This window comes from Rhipicephalus microplus, chromosome X (genome assembly GCF_043290135.1).
Source record: "Rhipicephalus microplus isolate Deutch F79 chromosome X, USDA_Rmic, whole genome shotgun sequence".
NCBI lineage: Eukaryota > Metazoa > Arthropoda > Arachnida > Ixodida > Ixodidae > Rhipicephalus > Rhipicephalus microplus.
In genome coordinates this window covers 274071279-274088750 of record NC_134710.1, presented here as the reverse complement: position 1 = coordinate 274088750, position 17472 = coordinate 274071279, and the positions used below count along the sequence as shown (strand labels likewise).

The window sequence follows — 17472 nt, the reverse complement described above, 5'->3', positions numbered from 1 at the left end:
TAAGCTAAACCAGCGGAGGTGGTACTACTCTCTCTGAGATTTTTCAACTGGTGTATGCATACAAACACATACAGATACCTACAAAAATACACTCGCATATTCATATCAAAGAAACAAACCCCTTTTCTCGCTACTCCGAAGTGAAATCCTGTCTACGTCTCTGAGCTCTGGAAACAGTGTTCTTGATCATTCATTCCGCAGAGTGTGTGGTTTATGAAGCTAGCGGAACGAATGATCTACTGTACTTTTAACGACAATCATAGCTAAAGCGTGAAATTCAGTGTCATTCACTTTGATAACAACGTGCTGCATGGAAACACTTAGGATGAGCTCAATCGGCCTAACGACATATGTTTTCCTATTTTATCTGTCTATTTATTGCAATACGCTTCGAGTAATGGTGGCCACAGGAGGAAGTTTTCTAGATTTTCTGAACGGCATTTCAATTCTACGTCACTTTATCGCAATATATATATATATATATATATATATATATATATATATATATATATATATATATATATATATATATATATATATATATATATATATATATATATATATATATATATATATATATATACAATCTAATGGTGATCTCTCACATGTAGAGTGATGCTGTATTTCAATACACACCGTAAATAGCCAAATCGGCAGCTTAGCGCCAATCTTACATCCGAGTGCTTTAGAGCACGAGAAAAATATGTTGAACTGCATCATTGATCAATTACTTTTCGCAATAGCAGAAATACAGCCACTGTCACGAGGTGGCCTGAATCTGTGCGTTCGCTTCTAAATAATATCCGGATAGATATATTTGTTTTGTGTGCCATTCAGAATAATAATAATAATAATAATAATAATAATAATAATAATAATAATAATATTAGAAACCATGGCCAATTCTAACGTTATATTTAAGTGTATTCAATGGTTCTAGCCCCTAGCAGACAGTCCACTGAGACTGGCTCGTTCATCGTCTTTCATCAGTGATTGAACAGATGAATAAGGTGAGACTGTTCTGTAGTTATGTGCCATACTGTTGGCACTCACCCGCAACAATGCCATCTTTTTTCTCACTGAACGCATTAAAAAACAATTTTCATTATGTTTCCTGATGATTACTATATTTTTTTGTTTGCTAAGTTTATGCTTCAATATAATTATAATATTTAAGGTACTTCAAGAAATGTGTCCTATATTATTGAAAAAAGAAACAAATGGAGATACGTGCGTATTACGTGCGACATTACCTGTATGATGTGGCAGAAGGCATCTTAACATGCGTATAGAAATCAATCAGGGCAATAATAATGGAAAATAAAACAAATAACTTTTTCAGCAGTGGAAGTAAGTGGTCGAGACAATTGGCAAGCTTAAGACCTTCCTGCGACGAATCCTTACCCACTTTGAAATTTTTGAAAAGCGGCCTCTGGTAATAACCGCGGAGCGATGTAAATCACGCTAATCTATCGGACGAAACTGAAACCGACGCACCGAACAGCACATCCATCACTCACGTGGAGAACAGCTTCAATGAAGACATTGTTTTTCTCGCCGTTCTCAACCGCCAATCTAGATATTTCGTTTTATCACTTTCATGGCAGCACTTTCCTGCCATATGGCCGCTTATCGACTACCGTGTTACCGACGCTCGCTTATCCTCCTCCTCCTCTAATGTGAGGGAGGCAGTGACGTCATTGAGGGTGTTTTCTAAGTGAATAGTATACGCATTGTTTGGAGCGTCAGTTTTGGTTTCACCAGATAAATTAACCAGATTTCATCTCTCTGTGATGATTGCAGTGGCCGCCTGTCAGAAATTTCAAGGAGGCATTGAACTATTCACAGGAAAAACTTTTATTCGCCCATTTGAGTTAACGCTGAATTCCAATGGTAAAATTTATTTCTTTTGTTTTCTATAATTATTTCTTTAAATAATGTCTGTACGCATTTTAAGATTCCCTCTGTCGCCGTAAACCTCGTTTCTGTAAATATTCAATATTATTGGACATATTTCTTGAAATCCCCTGTATATTCTATGCAACTCTTCACTTGAACAACTACCTCCTTTTTATTGGGTTTTTCATAACTTTCAAACCAACTCTGACCCTCCACTTAACTGGTGGCGATTTCCGGTGTGTTTGTTGAGAAACATATAGTCGCTATGTGCTAACGCTATTAAAAAAAGTAAGGAAGCATGCAATATGTTACGCTTCAATTGATGTATGATTCTTTGGCATCAGTAAGCTGACGTGTAGTTTCAAATGTAGGCGTCACATGATCACCTGATGTGAAGTAATTGCCGGAGTCCTTGTATGCACGAGTGTTTTCTTTCTGCTTATAGAATGATGTGGATGTAGAGAAAGTGTGAATGTGGGAAGACTTCTATGACGCGTGATTCGAAAGACAATCCATCGTCTAGTGTCTGTGGGCTGATCTCACATTTTCTGCTAACTTCGAGGCAGTGATCATCGAGGATACTCTAAATGACTGCAGTTTAGCTACCTGTCATATGTACTGTTATATGCTGGCATATGTGCTGCCATATGTACAGTGTCAGTTTTTATGAAAGGGAACACAGGAACGCGTGGCCTGCACACTGCGACAGCTGCTGGCAGCGTGTTCAAGCGGGAGCGATAGCAACGACAGTCTCTTTTCGCGTTATCTGGTGGCGAGCGAAACAACCATTCCTTGCTGATATAGAACGGCAAGATTGCGACCCCTCCCCCTTCAAGGCGATTACCGGCTCTCACGTAATCGTCTTGAAAGGGAATGGGGTTGCAATCTTACCGCTGGTTTCATATCAGCAAGGAAATGTTGTTTCGCTCGCCACCAGATAACGCGAAAAGAGACTGTCGTTGCTATCGCTCCCGCTTGAACGCGCTGCCAGCAGCTGTCGCAGTGTGCAGGCCACGCGTTCCCGTGTTCCCTTTCATAAAAATTGACACTGTACACACATGAGCAAAAGCATAGAGTCCATTGCCGTGCCTACACTTTTTCGGCCTGCGCCGTCAGGTGGCGAGCCGTTTGATGTCAAGAGCCTTTCTCTGACGAATCCTGTCAGAGTTATGCTTTCAACAGCAATTCCGCCATATTAGTGCTCTTGATGGGATATAGTTTGCGCCTCTACAGCGTGCACAGGGATTTCAGCACATGCTCCCACGGTACGCATACTTTTGCTCATGAGTGCGCCTGCCATACGTCGAACGTGTGATTTTTAATCATTTTTATTGACACGTACAAGTACGTTTTAACATTTACTGAAAAAATAAGACGTTTCTCAAAAAGTATATAGTCGTCTTCATGTCATTCACATTAATAAACTGACTGCGTGGAAGAAAAGACGTCGTATTTTTGGTTGTCGAAGTGTGACCACACCCATTTGTGGGAAATAATAGTAAATTTAAGGGCTTGTTTTCTTTGTTTGACACAATATTACTGAGATCTAACTGAAGATCACGCCAAGAAAAGTGTAGGGGATGTTATTAGAAGTAATTGTAAGTATATGTGAAGAAATAAAAGTGGATGAAAGGATAACTTGCCACAGGCACGGACAGAGCCTACGACCTTCGATGAACGCGTCCGATGCTCTACAACTGCGCTAAGTTGGTGGTCATCCCCTCATCTACATTATAAGGTATATAGTACATATGTGCATTTGAACGTGGGAGCATCATTCAGCGCTGCCAGTTTGTGGAGAGATACTTATAGTGAACGTGCTAGAAAGGGCCCTCCACGTTCCGTTTTGGCTTGAATATGCGTCCTTTGTTTCCGTACTGACCAGATGACTCATGTTTCTCTTTTTTCCTGCTTTAAATACTTTTTTTCGGTCACGTGGAACACTTCAAAATAGCCTGCTGCTTCTGTCAACCTAATGAATACGTAGCTAATGAAATGTTGTGTCGTTGTTTTAGCTTCTGGTTGTGCTGCAGTAATAATTACGAACATGAAAAGTTCAGTGATGCACATGCCTGTTGTCGCATAGAACCAAAGAGTCACACAGAGGAGTAATGTCACAAGTGGCACAATGTCATTGTGGCCTGTAACTGAAATACGTATTGTCGTGTATAACTTGACAAAGTAACTACTCACTGCCCTTGTGCTAGAAATCAGTAGTACATCGTTAATGAAGATGCGCTTGTCGCTTTAGCAAATCAAGCATCTTTTGTGCTTTCCCTGTCGCACCTACTTTTTGACGCTTTGTTCTGGTTAACCTAGCCATATCGGTGTCCCCTTTTTTTATTCTCTTGCAACTTTCCTGTGCCTCTTTTTAGTGCAGTAATAAAAAACGCTTCCACCACAGGCTGGTCTGTTTTGAGGAAGATCCGACAAAACGTAAGACACGTACACTTTTCACGATGAGTTCGCTGCCATGTTCACAGCAGTTGTGGGAGGTATAGTTGCAACTTCGCTTTATTGAGGGATGCAAGTTGCTAAAAGCGCGGCAGGAATCACAGCTTGAGGAAAACGTTACACCTTTTAGTGCACTGAACCGTCTCGCTGCTCCACATGCAATACGGCAACGAACCGCGTCCACGCATTTGGTGCTGAATTCGCGCCGCTTAAAGTGCCGCGCCTCACCGCTATACGCAAGCGAAGCCATCACGCTTGTGTTCCTGGCCGTGCTCGCGTTTGGATGCATTTGTATGGGAGTATCGCGGTTCGATACACATTCCCACGGTGCTGTTCTGTGCGTGAGATCTGATGGGCTATCTTTCTTTTCCTCTTCCTTCATCTGCTTCATCGTCTTGGTCACGAACCGATTGTGTTTATAGGGCTAGATGCACTAGGCCGCAAGCAGGTGGATGGAATTGTCAGGCACGAGCACCCACAGCAATTAAAATTCGATATGCCTTCTATATTGTACAACAAGGAAGGATATGGTAACATTTTGAATTTGTCATGCTTGGGTTTAGAGCCTACAAACTGCATGAAGAATTGAATGCCATTTGAGAGCATTCATACGTTATATCGCAGATATCAACAGATATTGTAAGCAGTCAGCTGACTGTCTTTGCCACCAGCTGCTGATTTCGCTATGTCCAGCGTTTTTTTTTCTTATAAATAACTTTCAGGTAATTGTAGTCTTATTCATAATACGTGCAAAACTTCCCTTCAAAATAGGTTGACCAAGTACCGCAACAATATCAAGAGCCCGTTCAACACCAGTCAGAATTCAATTTGTTTCAAATGAACATAACTGACTCTTTCCAGCCCATATTCTCGTTAGAGTGGCGATTCTAGGTTCGTCCTAAGAATGCTTAATTTTGGAAAGGACTGAGTTTTACGTGCAACTCTAAGTCTACTGCCTAACATCTGCGAATATTGTGGGGTTACCTTACCCGGCAGAAAAAGACACGCATTAGCTTTCAGTTGTTTATATATTGCACACTCTGTGTGGGCACTCGTATTGCTGCCGAGTGGTACGTCGAAAATAACTGGATGAGTAAGTGCTCCCTCTTCCTCCGCACGATTCTCTTGGTGACAGGAATGAAGGGCGAAACGTGATCAAGCCAAGCGAAAGTATCGGCTTAGTGTGTAGACACGTACTTGTCGCGAGTCTTGTAGGATCGTCTCTTGGCCACTTTCTGTTTTTCCGGCCTTGCACGCTTTGCGCAGGTGTACGCTTTCTGCGGCCACTTCCTCATCACGCTGGTGCTGTCAACGTTCTTCTACGTCATCGTGGAGATGCCGTTCACGCGGGTAGGAGCGATGCTGCTCCGGACGCGCCTCTTCCGCAAGCCTTCGCGGCGCTCGGGCGCCGTTGGCGGTGGCGGGACCGAGAGCGGCGCGGGAGCGCGGAAGCCGTCCAGACCGGCCTCGGCCATCGTGGCCGACATCGCTCGCGGCGTGACGCCGTTGGCCTTCATCAAGGCCAGGGCCCACGGCACCGCGAGGCGCAGCGGTTCCACGCAAACCGGCGAGCTGAGTGCCAGTACCGACTGCGGCAGGCCCACCAACGGACGCTTCCGGAAGACCGGAGACTCGAGCCACCTATGATGGTGCTGCAGTGAACCGGGGCATAACGCACCCATGCGCCCTCTATGTGACGTCACGTAGGGTCATCGGTGTCTTTGTGCGCGCCTTTCTTTGTGGAAGAGTACGAGAAGCACAGAATCTGTAGAATTTAGCGCTCCAGGACGGTTAAGGAAGATGAGTACTGATTTGTCTTCATGATCCACAAAGCTGATTCGAGAGCCTTGCCTCACGCTGAGCTTAGTTTTGAAGTTGTTTAAACCATTGGGCTGGTTGTTTCCTGGTGGGTGAAATAAAATCAATGATAAGCTTTACATTTTCTAGCTTCAGAGAAGAGAAGTGAAACTGAATGCAAGTCAGATTAGACGGGAATTCAGCTTTATGATAATTACGGGGCTTACAGATGCAAATAAATGCTTAGCGGTCCTTACTTTGGGAGAAATACATCGTGAAATATTACTCTAGGGCATTTGTTTAACAAAGATGCCATGTATCGCAGGTTTGTTTGACATGCGCAGACATTAGACACACGCATTATGCCTTCGTTTATTGTTTTTTCTGTTTGCGTGCTGGAGTTTATCTTTGTCTCCGGGGCCTTGTTTTCGTGAAAAACAAATCTGGAGGTTTCTCTCTTAAGCTGCACGGGCATGATAATTCCATACATTCAACAAGCTGTCCGTGGCCTTGTTACTAACGGTCATGGCGGGTTTCACCAAAAAAAGGGACCACAAACAAGGTGATGGCTAGCATTCGACGATGACAAACAACATTTTTATGAAAGAAATGTACTGCGAACCCGGTGCCACGCATTTCAAAGAGCTTACGAAATTCATGTAGTACTCCTTCCTTTTTCCCTCCCACATGAATGATCTACAACTGGCGGCTTAAGTAATAGCTACAGCTTTTTACATTCATGAAAGCACATTCGAGAGAAGTAAACGGATTTTCATCTTAAGTTCGTTGCTTTCTTGAGAGTTTTAAACAACTTTTCAACCTAATGCAGTGTATTACAAAACTGATCATCTTTTACTACAGGAAAGCTTTCCATCATTATTTTTTCATTCGCCATTACAGTGATCGAAAGCCCTTTTATTCAGAATACAGGACAATTTCGTTGAAACATACGGCCTTACTTATCTTTTGTGTGCACCTGTATGGTATCTGTCATTCTCCTTTTTTACATGCATTTTGCATGCAGTTGCTGCCGACTGCACAAGCGTTGTCCCCAGTGCACGAATAGGTGTCGTCAAATCTTTGTAGTTACTTCTCAGAGCAGCCGTTGTGCACGTACGATTTCGTCTCACAGCGTAATCGAAAGTGGTGCGTACTGTTAACAAGCGTGGGAGACTTAATCTGTCACTGAACTTTGCAGCGGCAGGTTCTCCGTGATAGTGTTTTTGGCACTGATTGCAACACAGGGTCTGTAACGTTGTTGGAGGAATTAAAAGCATTCCTTTTTAGTATCATTTATTTTTGACGCCGTTCTCTTATATTTAGTTCAGTGTGCGTTTATTTGATGGCATTCCAAGAGTGGTGGAGTGTGCATGTGGACGATTTGCGATGTTTAATTTAGTGTGGACTACTGCGACAGCGCTGCCAGAAAATTAACGTTTCTCGGTAATGGCTTTACTAAGCAGTGCACATCATCTATAGGAAAATGAAATCACTTTTCGCTCATTCATTCTGAGAAACACAACATGGTCCTTCTTCTCATTGGTACGATATCTTGAATACTGCACAGCGTAAACGTAATGCAAGACTCAATTCTAGCCCTTCATTACACAATACTAGCCGTGCATGATACAAGCTTCAAGGTCTTTAGTGAAAGATGGTACGGCAGTATTTCTTTTTTATCTTATTTTTGCTCTTTACTTGTAGAAATATTAATGCTCGTTTTCTGTTGGCGATCTTTTTGTGAATAAATGTTTTGTTCAGTACTGTTGATTCGCCTCTTTCTTTATTGAAGCCCTCAGTGGAGACACATGTGTCGAAGGCCGACAGCAAATTGCTTCGCGAGTGCCATTCGTGCCGCCGGCATGAAACATTGGCACTTAAGATACTTGTTTTCTGGCTGATCTCCCTGCCTCTCCACATATCTCTCTTTCTCTCAACTAAAAGTCTGAGATATTGCAATAATATGAGAGGAAAAAGAGAATGATGTGGATAGGAGAGGCGGGAGTTCATATGCATGGCAGGCTTGCCTCATCTGTGGAAATAAATAGCGCTCATAAAAAAAAAAGCTCACACCGTTTCTTATGCGTCCGTCTCCGTTGACTCGAAGGCGAAAGCCTTCTTATTATTTTTCTTGTAAGTTGATGCATTGAATCTCCAGCGCAACTCTCCGAAAGATTTCCGCAACCAACGTGGCCTTGCATTGCCTCCGGGATAGGAGGCAATTGTAAGCTTTCTGCGACTCACCTCGCTTGGAACTGCCTCCGTTTTCGCCCAACTCGAACCAAACAATGCCATGTGATGATATCTACGTGATTATGACGTAACAAGTTTTGGCGATCCCTGACGTGTTGCGTGATGATCTCTTTGCACCACACGTGTTGACGCCGCCAGCGTGGGACGCCGCCGAAATGCCGGTCAATTTTCGCGTTTCATGGTGGATCTTAGGCTTTCGCCCTAATTGACGTGAAGAGAAAAACGAGTGGTAAACTTGCATCAGATAGCACTAGAAATCACTTTAACGTTGGCGGGTGCTACTGGGTCTTTGTGCACTGCGGACTACCGCAACGTGCCTCTCTGTTGTGGAGGCTGGGAGTCATAGTGCAGCAATGCCTACAGTGGTGACGTTAAACGACCATGCAGTGGGAAGCGACGAGATTGGAGAGAACATGTGAGAGTGCCTGATGCGAAACACGCTTATACACGGGATTTATTCAGTTTTTCGTTGTATAGTTCTTTCTTTCTTTTCTTGTAGTGGTATAGCACGTATACTAAACTGACTGTGCTGACGCATGTCTGGTCAACCTTCCTGAATTTTAACGCAGCGGGGTTAAAGAGCTTCGCAGAAGTTCTGGCGTCAGTGCTCATCTCGCAGGCTGAGAGTGAAAAATCAGCGTTGTCCATGAGCGAAAATTCGGGATAGGTGTAAATAAAAAAATAAAGAGTCTTCTGTTGGAGTGGTGAGTGAAGAAAGGACGTCTGCGTGGCAAAAAGGCGTTCTGTCATAGAGCTACGCCCCTGCTTAAAATGCAATTGGAAAAAAGAAACAAGGTATGCTATGTAGTGCGAGGAATGTTGTAAGTTCATGCATCCAAGTCCAGGCCGAAGCCTGGAATCACATCAGGTGTCAAAAGATGCGAATAGCGCAACGAGTGCTTCGTGTCAAGGTTCATGAAGTACAAAGTAAACAGACATAATTATTTATCTCCAACAAAAGCCTCAACAACGTGTGCAGGTGCGCGTGTTGTCTTGCGGACCAATTTTGAGCACCATCGCCAACTCGCAAAAGGAAGAATTTCGCTGCAGACTTGGGGAGAATTTCGTTAATTAGCAGTTATTATTAGAAGACGCTTTTCCAAATTCTGAAAGCAGCAATCAGTTTTTCGCGTGAAGGACATCAATTCTCCCATGTGACTTCACTCTCAAACTTCACTAATTAAAGATTTTGTTATTTTAACTTTTATAATTACCGTTTCAAATAATATGTTGCTGTTGGACAATTCTTAAATTCACCTATTCACCTGAATATATATATATATATATATATATATATATATATATATATATATATATATATATATATATATATATATATATATATATATATATGGTGTGTGTGTGTGTGTGTGTGTGTGTGTATTTGTGTGTGTGGCACGTTCAATGCTCTACCACTGAGCTACCACGGCAGCTACCCCCCTCCACACACACATTATTGGGTATATATGTGAATTCAAACATAGGAGTATGCGTCGGCGCCACCAGTACCCATGGCGGCGAGTGTGGCACACTCTTTATGAGCCTGTTTGACGTCACGTAGCACGTGAACTTATTACGAGCTGGCAGCTGACCAAGAGTCCCTCGTATACAACCTAAAGGCACCGAGTCTGCCAGTATGAAATCCTCGTTAATGAATATGCAAAGAAGTGTTTACTTAAGGGCTCGTTTTTCAGTGTTTTACACAATAATAATGAGATGTAACACACAATAATTCCAAGGAAAATATAGGGGAAGATATTGGACTGAATTGTAATGTAAATATTAAGAAAGAAAAAGGGTGAAAAGATGAGTTGCCGTGGGCAGGAAGCGAACCTGCGACCTTCTCATAACGCTTTGGATACTCTTCCAATGAGCTACCACGGCGGCTATCCCCCCAACCACATTATTGGGTATATATGTGAATTTAAACGCAAGAGTGTCAGTCAGCACTACCAGTAGCCAAGGTGGTGAGTGTGGCACACTCTTAATGAGCCTGTTTACGTGCTACGAGACGCCACACAGGCTCATAAAAAGTGTGCCACACTCGCCGCCATGGCTACTGGTGGCGCTGACTGACACTCTCACGTTTAAATTAACATATATACCCAATAATGTGGTTGGGGGGATAGCCGCCGTGGTAGCTCATTGGAAGAGCATCCAAAGCGTTATGAGAAGGTCGCAGGTTCGCTTCCTGCCCACGGCAACTCATCTTTTCACCCTTTTTCTTTCTTAATATTTACATTAGAATTCGGTCTCGGTCTAATAACTTCCCCTATACTTTCCTTGGAAGTATCGTCTATTATATATCATTATATTGTGTCAAACACGGAAAAACGAGCCCTTCAGTATACACTTATTTCCCATATATATATATATATATATATATATATATATATATATATATATATATATATATATATATATATATATATATATATATATATATATATATATATATATGGGGGGGGGGAGAGACAGAGAGAAACGTTTGTTGGTGGCGTAGCCAGGGGGTAGCACACCGGGGCACGCGTGCCTCCCGCAAAATTTCTTTTTGTCGTAGAATAGAGTAGAATAGAGAGTGCGAAATGACACTGGACCACCCGTGTTTGTCCGGCCCGCATTTAGGTTTAAGCACGTACTCCCATAATACTAAATTTTCGACTGCGCCACTGAGTACACCGACGGTGTAGACCTGCCGAGACTGTCCTTATGATTGTTATGACAATACTGTGACTGTTGACAGTTGCAATTTATTGGTGAACATATTCATGCTATAATAGCCCATAGGCGTCCATGCAAATCTGCCTGAAGGCAAATGCTTGAAGACTACATAGACATTGAGGAATTGACATTGGTATGCATGCAGTGAATATCCAGAAGAAAACGGTTTTATCACGGGGATTTGGTCGAGAGCAGTAACCGCTGCTGGTATTCATGGGCCAATAGCTTGAAAGGCCAGTGTATATGCAATGATGTCTCGGGCCTAGCTGCTTGGCTCTCTATAGCATTGCATGAGGAAAGAGGCAATCGACAAGAACGTAACTACTTGAAAAAGTTTCAGCTGTGGGCATTTGTTCTCCCAGCCAAAATATTTTTAGCACTCTTCCCCAGTCTACATTGTCGCTACCCCTACACTAGTGATCGTTCGCACGACGAATCGTGGCAAGTCGTCGGTGTGCGATGTGCTGCGGCAGCATGCGAATTTCAGTCACTTACCGTGAGCTCGGTACCCATGGCCGATTTTGCGCACCAGACTTTAAGGCCTGTACTTTTCACCGCGGGCAACGACCTTGCCGTCGGGGGCTGTTTTCGCTCGACGCACAATCGACGCGCCTCTCCTTTTTGCCCGGGAATGGTGCGCAGCTTATCTCACTGGGGCGCACGAGTCTCGAGCGCCGTGTGATTCTCGCCCGCGCTGAGACTATGTCGCTCCGGGACGCCGGCTGTGCTCTGCATTATCCTATACTGCCCGAGTACACATACTGTATAAGTCCCAGCAGTACTAAGAGAAAACGACCCTTTTGTGTACGCGGTGATCCGACGATTGGGAACAAGGACAGGCTGCTTGATCACGAATGGAAGTAGAGAGTAAAGAAAAGTCTCCCACCGCGTGTTCTCGACCACATGGCGCTCTCCTTTGTGTGCCGAAGAGAGACATCAAGGAAGTGAAGTCACGCGAAAGAAAAGTAGCTGTTGAAATAGCAGGGTAGAGAGACGGCGAAGGTATAAGGCACCGTGAATGAACATTACGCGTGCCGTCTAATATCAGCGGATATCACTACCAAAGGGTGGAGCCCGTTGACACAGTATGTGACTCAGGAAGTAGAAACGAACAGCACTTCCTGTTTGATGCTTTTGACCACCATGGATCATATGGTAATCTCAGCCCCACCTCTGTTTTTTCTTCGCCCCTTCCCGAACTCGTGCGTTCCTATTCTATTTTTCTTTGCCTTTTAATTCACACCATTCTTGCGCAACGTTCTCCATAACGCGTATAAGAAAAAAAAAAGAAAAATGTGATGGCATAGATATACGTGGACTCAAATCTTCCCGAAACCCTTTTTGTAATGTGATTCTGAAAAGGCAGTAAGACGTGCACAGTACCTTTCTAGCACATTACTAATAGTCTTGTCTTCCGCTCATTAATGCAGCATTGCTGTGGGGTCGGTGCTCTAGCACTTGCAATCTGTGGTTTCTTTAAGGGTTATCCACTGTGGCAGTCTCGGATAACTGAAACCGCTTTATCTATTGCTCACAGTCAGGTGGAGTATATATCCACAGACTAAAAAAAAACACCAGGCCTGCGCGCAAGGTGGAGCAGAGTCGCAGCGAAAGCCAGAAGAGCGGCCTTTCGCAGCCTTTTCAAAACGCTCATTGGGTAACTACTGCAAGCACACAATCTTGATACCCACTAGGGCATTAATAATATTTTGGGGGTAGTAGGCTGGTATTCGCTATGCTATTTTTGTCATTCTTCTGAGCAGCGTGGTATCTACTAAACACTTGCAGGAAACGACGATGTGGAATTATGGCTGAAGTGGTTATGCGGCACAGTTGATAGAGGAAAAAGAACATGTTTTGTAATGGATTGGAGCATTGGACGGCCCACTCGTTTCGCTATTCGCATAGAGTAACAACTGGTTGTTTTTTCATTATTTGCTTTCCCGACATCAAGCCTGCTTAAGGCAAGTTTGCCAACAAGTGACAAGCACCAGCGTAGCTCAGGGGTTAAATACTGGGCTGGCACCCAGCAGACAAGGCTCTCAAGCTCCACTGTTTCTATGGTGCTAAGTTCTTTTTTTTTCTAATTTCGCGCATTGTGGTTACGAACACCGGCAGCGGCGGCGGACAACTGCACGTGACCCAAGTTGTGATCTCATAACAGCTTTCACTATAAAACGGCCATTCACCATTTTGCTATGCATCAAATTTATGCACCCGCCTACCGTATCTTACTATTGTTGTCTCCTCTTACAGGAAAAATGCCTATATTGTGGATTGCTGCGCATTGTGGACATAACGGGAATACAGCCGTCCATGAGCAAGATAGAACTCGTCAAATGGGCAGTGAATGGTCTATTTTCCTTTCTCAGTGTGCGCGAATGCCAACTCTCCTATCATGAAATCACTTTAAAACATTACTGCGATTCCCGTATGATCTACCCACAAGCTTATAGATCCCTGTCCCAGGCTAAGTTTGGAGTTAGTGTCAAATGTTTTGGCACTGACTCCTAACGGATTCCTTGATTTCCAGCTTTATCGATTCCCGAGTTCTTCAGGGGGACGCCTAAGCTAATGATCATTCCGTCGCAGCCCAAGTACCTTAATCGGGTATATTGTAAATTCTCAAACATTCCGAACCCACTTTTGGGGCAGCTGAGAGACAGAGGTGATGGGAGGCCACTCTGCGCACATCACGCTTTGAAGACCAACTCCATACCGTATTCTAGGCCATAGGAATTACCGAAGCAGGAGAACTTTCGGCAACCCAGGTGACTGGAGGGCTAATCGTTTTCTTCTTCTCTGACTCCACCTGCCATATCAGCTGAGCCATCACACGGCGTCAATAAAGTTGTATCCGCCTTCTCCTGTTGCCGTCACTATTCGTGCAACCCCATACGTGCGGGAAACTCTTGAATTCAGGATGCCTTGACCAAATCGGGCGAGAAAAAAGTGCTGACTGTTGCGCGTCACACACGTCTGAGATTACAAAACTGCATGAACCCTGAATGTTCGGCTGAACTAACGACGCCTAAATGCACGGCAGTGTCTGAAACATCGGCCATTTTCAGAGGATACATATTTGGCTTCACAGAAACCTGTTGAGTGGGTCCAATGTAACTTTAAGTCACTATTACGTTTCTGTGTGAGACAACCTTATATGCTAGCCTCTAGTGCAGCCACTGTGCAATTAATACTCACGACACAGTGTGAATGAATAGCGCAAGACATCGCGTGTGCAGTAAGTCACTGCACTGTACGCGATAGTTTTTATTTACCACACATCTCTCTTCGTCTGTGTCTGCTTTACCCCAGTGAAGAGTAGGAGACCAGAGACACGCTTTCCGAGCCAACCTTAACCCCTTTCCTTTCCTTCAAGAAATACTGACGAAAAAATATTGGCCTTGAATTTTTTTTTCAGCAATGTGTTGCTTGGGGACTGTTAGTCATAACGCGGCACATCATTTGCCGCAGCGCACGACACACAATTACAGGCGCCTCATCGCGAACCAGCCTTAGTTTCGGCTTGAGACAGCTTTCGAAACGACAAGTCACCGGTTGCAACCATCCCCACCTAACGTGGGGCTTGCTCGACCACGTCAGCACATAAAACTGTGACGTATTACACATAATACGCATCAAGACGCAATGTCACCAAACACAAAGCTTTTGACGCTTGCGCCGCAGCCATGGACTCGGGAGCAGCCGCCGAGAAGTTATGACGCCGCCGCGGTAGATGACGCAACCACGGCAAAACAGTAATGGCGAGTATGACATCTTCGCAACTCGTTTCATCAACTTCTGCGCGGTGATGCGAGAGAAGTAAGGGGGTAATCGTCGAGTCACTTTCGAGAGAGTTAATGCCGCGAGGTGTGGCATACAACACTATATCGCACCCGAAAAGTTCTAAATTCACATGAAATACCTTACAATATTGATCCGCTGTTGATATTTTGCAAATGATATGCGCATGCTCACGGTAATCGATCACACAGGCTATCTATCCCGCGGTATCTTGTGTCAGTATCCCTTTAAATGTCAATTTCTTTATCTTCTGATACCCATGTGACGTCGTAACTTGGCGAACCAACTTTTCTAGCTATTGTATGCCAACATTATGAAGATTAATACCGCATTAACCTCTTCATGATACACATACGGCTTTGACAATAAAACACCTTTACACATATCAAGAGAAGAAAGTTTGCAAGATAGGCCAACCTCAAATCACGCGCACAATAAGGAACGTTCCTGAGATTACTCGATTAAGAGCCAACTATGCCCTTCAGGGCACTGTGTATCACTTCTCCATGAAACGTTTTTAGCACTTCATCCCGTGTGCGTGGCCGACGCATGTGATGCAATAAACCTCCGCTGAAACTTAGCGCTTCGTCTATTGTCAGAGTTCATTACACTCTAATCATTTAACATTGTGTCTCCAACTCCATTATATAGTATCGTTCAGAACCTCTCGAACACATTTGTCAATTTCTTTTTTGTATTTTTGTTATAACTCAAAAAATTTGTCTCCAATTGTATTTCGTAGTTTATTATGTTGAGTGTCTTCAATCAAGTGTAAGCATTTCTTAAATTGTGTCATACCAGGTACTAAAAAAAATTATACACGTACACACATATGTATAAAGGAGATGTAGAAGAATCCTGCAGATCCTCGTTATTCTCGTAGTCAATGCCATGTGAATGAGCAGGTGAGTAGAGGCCTTTACAGTATTTAAAAAAATTGATTTGAGTCAAGCATTGCAAGTTTGACGGACTTCTTTGTGCATTTTCAGTTGTTATGGGTTTCTCACCGGCAGACCAGTAGCGAGGAATGTTTTGTTCCGGGAGGAGCCTATTTTCGGGAAAGTGCCTAGTTTAAGAAGCAACAGCATGTGAGGTGGAGCGGAACCTATTACCCTACCCCCTCTTTTCATGTGGAGGCCGTGCCGTAAGGGGGGGGGGGGGTTCTGGGCGACCCCCTTTTATGGTCTAATGCTCCTATGCAAACTTTGGTATGTGTCAAGTTAACGAGACGTCCGGGACAGCACCCAAGCGTAGACAGACAGACAGACAGACAGGCGAGCGGGCGGGCGGGCGGACGGACAGACAAACGGATAGATAGATAGATAGATAGATAGATAGATAGATAGATAGATAGATAGATAGATAGATAGATAGATAGATAGATAGATAGATAGATAGATAGATCGAATGATAGATAGATAGATAGATAGATAGATAGATAGATAGATAGATAGATAGATAGATAGATAGATAGATAGATAGATAGATAGATAGATAGATAGATAGATAGATAGATAGATAGATAGATAGATAGATAGATAGATAGATAGATAGATAGATAGATAGATAGATAGATAGATAGATAGATAGATAGATAGATAGATAGATAGATAGATAGATAGATAGATAGATAGATAGATAGATAGATAGATAGATAGATAGATGGGTGGGTGGACGGTTGGACAGGCAGACGCAAAGTGTTTGAGGTTCGCTAATAAAAGCTTCACGTTCAAAATGCAGGCTGACAATTACCATCTGGGAAAACGGGACTCCTGCCTGATTTAGGAAAGCGGGCACTGCAAATGAGCATAACTTATAGAGCGCACATATCCGCATAAGTTGTCCGCCAGAGTGGTGAAAATAGGGATGTGTCTGTGTTTTGTCTTGTAGAAGACCAGACTTTTTTTGCCTATTAAAATCACGGAACTTCTCAACCTATACTGTAACAATGGGAGTAATTTTCTATAAGTAGTTTAAAGAAAATATTTTTGATGACTGAGTTCCCAAACACAGAGTTGAGCTGCTCCTATGCAGACATTTCTACGTGTTATACCTACAAGATTTGAGAAATCATTAAGCAGGAAATGTGGCTGAAGCCAACATCTTAACAAGGAGACCGGAATTTTTCCTTACTTCCGTGCGCTGGAATAGGTTTGAGCGCAAACGAAGAACACACACAAAGGGAGGATAGTCATCCTCTCTTCATGAGTGTTGTCCGTTTTCCCTCAAATCTATTCCAGAATGAACCAATGCTCCCAACAAACAACGATAATAAGTTACCTTCCTTGCCCTCTTGAGTGTGCAGAAACATAAAAAAGGACCTTCTTTACTGGACTAATATCTGAACACTTAACCTACACGGCATGAAAAAAACCATATTTTTAGAGCGCATATTAACAGACTTATTATTTTCCCTTACGTTTACTTAAATATTTAAAGGAGATATTTTCGAGCTATTCGATGGGAAAGCAATGTTATGAAAAACTCACAATGTCTCTTTTATATATGCTATGCTCGTTAAAGTATTTACACTTTTCTATATCA

The 17472-nt window shown here is 43.2% G+C and overlaps 1 protein-coding gene across 1 annotated transcript in view; it reads left to right on the top strand.

The window, feature by feature from the left end:
- Window positions 1–7918, top strand: part of LOC119162208 (nose resistant to fluoxetine protein 6) — a 128622-nt gene extending 120704 nt beyond the window's left edge. Inside the window, exon 15 of the mRNA XM_037414674.2 lies at window positions 5620–7918. Within this exon, the coding sequence (XP_037270571.2) occupies window positions 5620–6000 (381 nt within the window). The 3' untranslated portion in view covers window positions 6001–7918. The remainder of the gene's footprint in view (window positions 1–5619) is intronic.
- Window positions 7919–17472: the final 9554 nt, after the last annotated feature.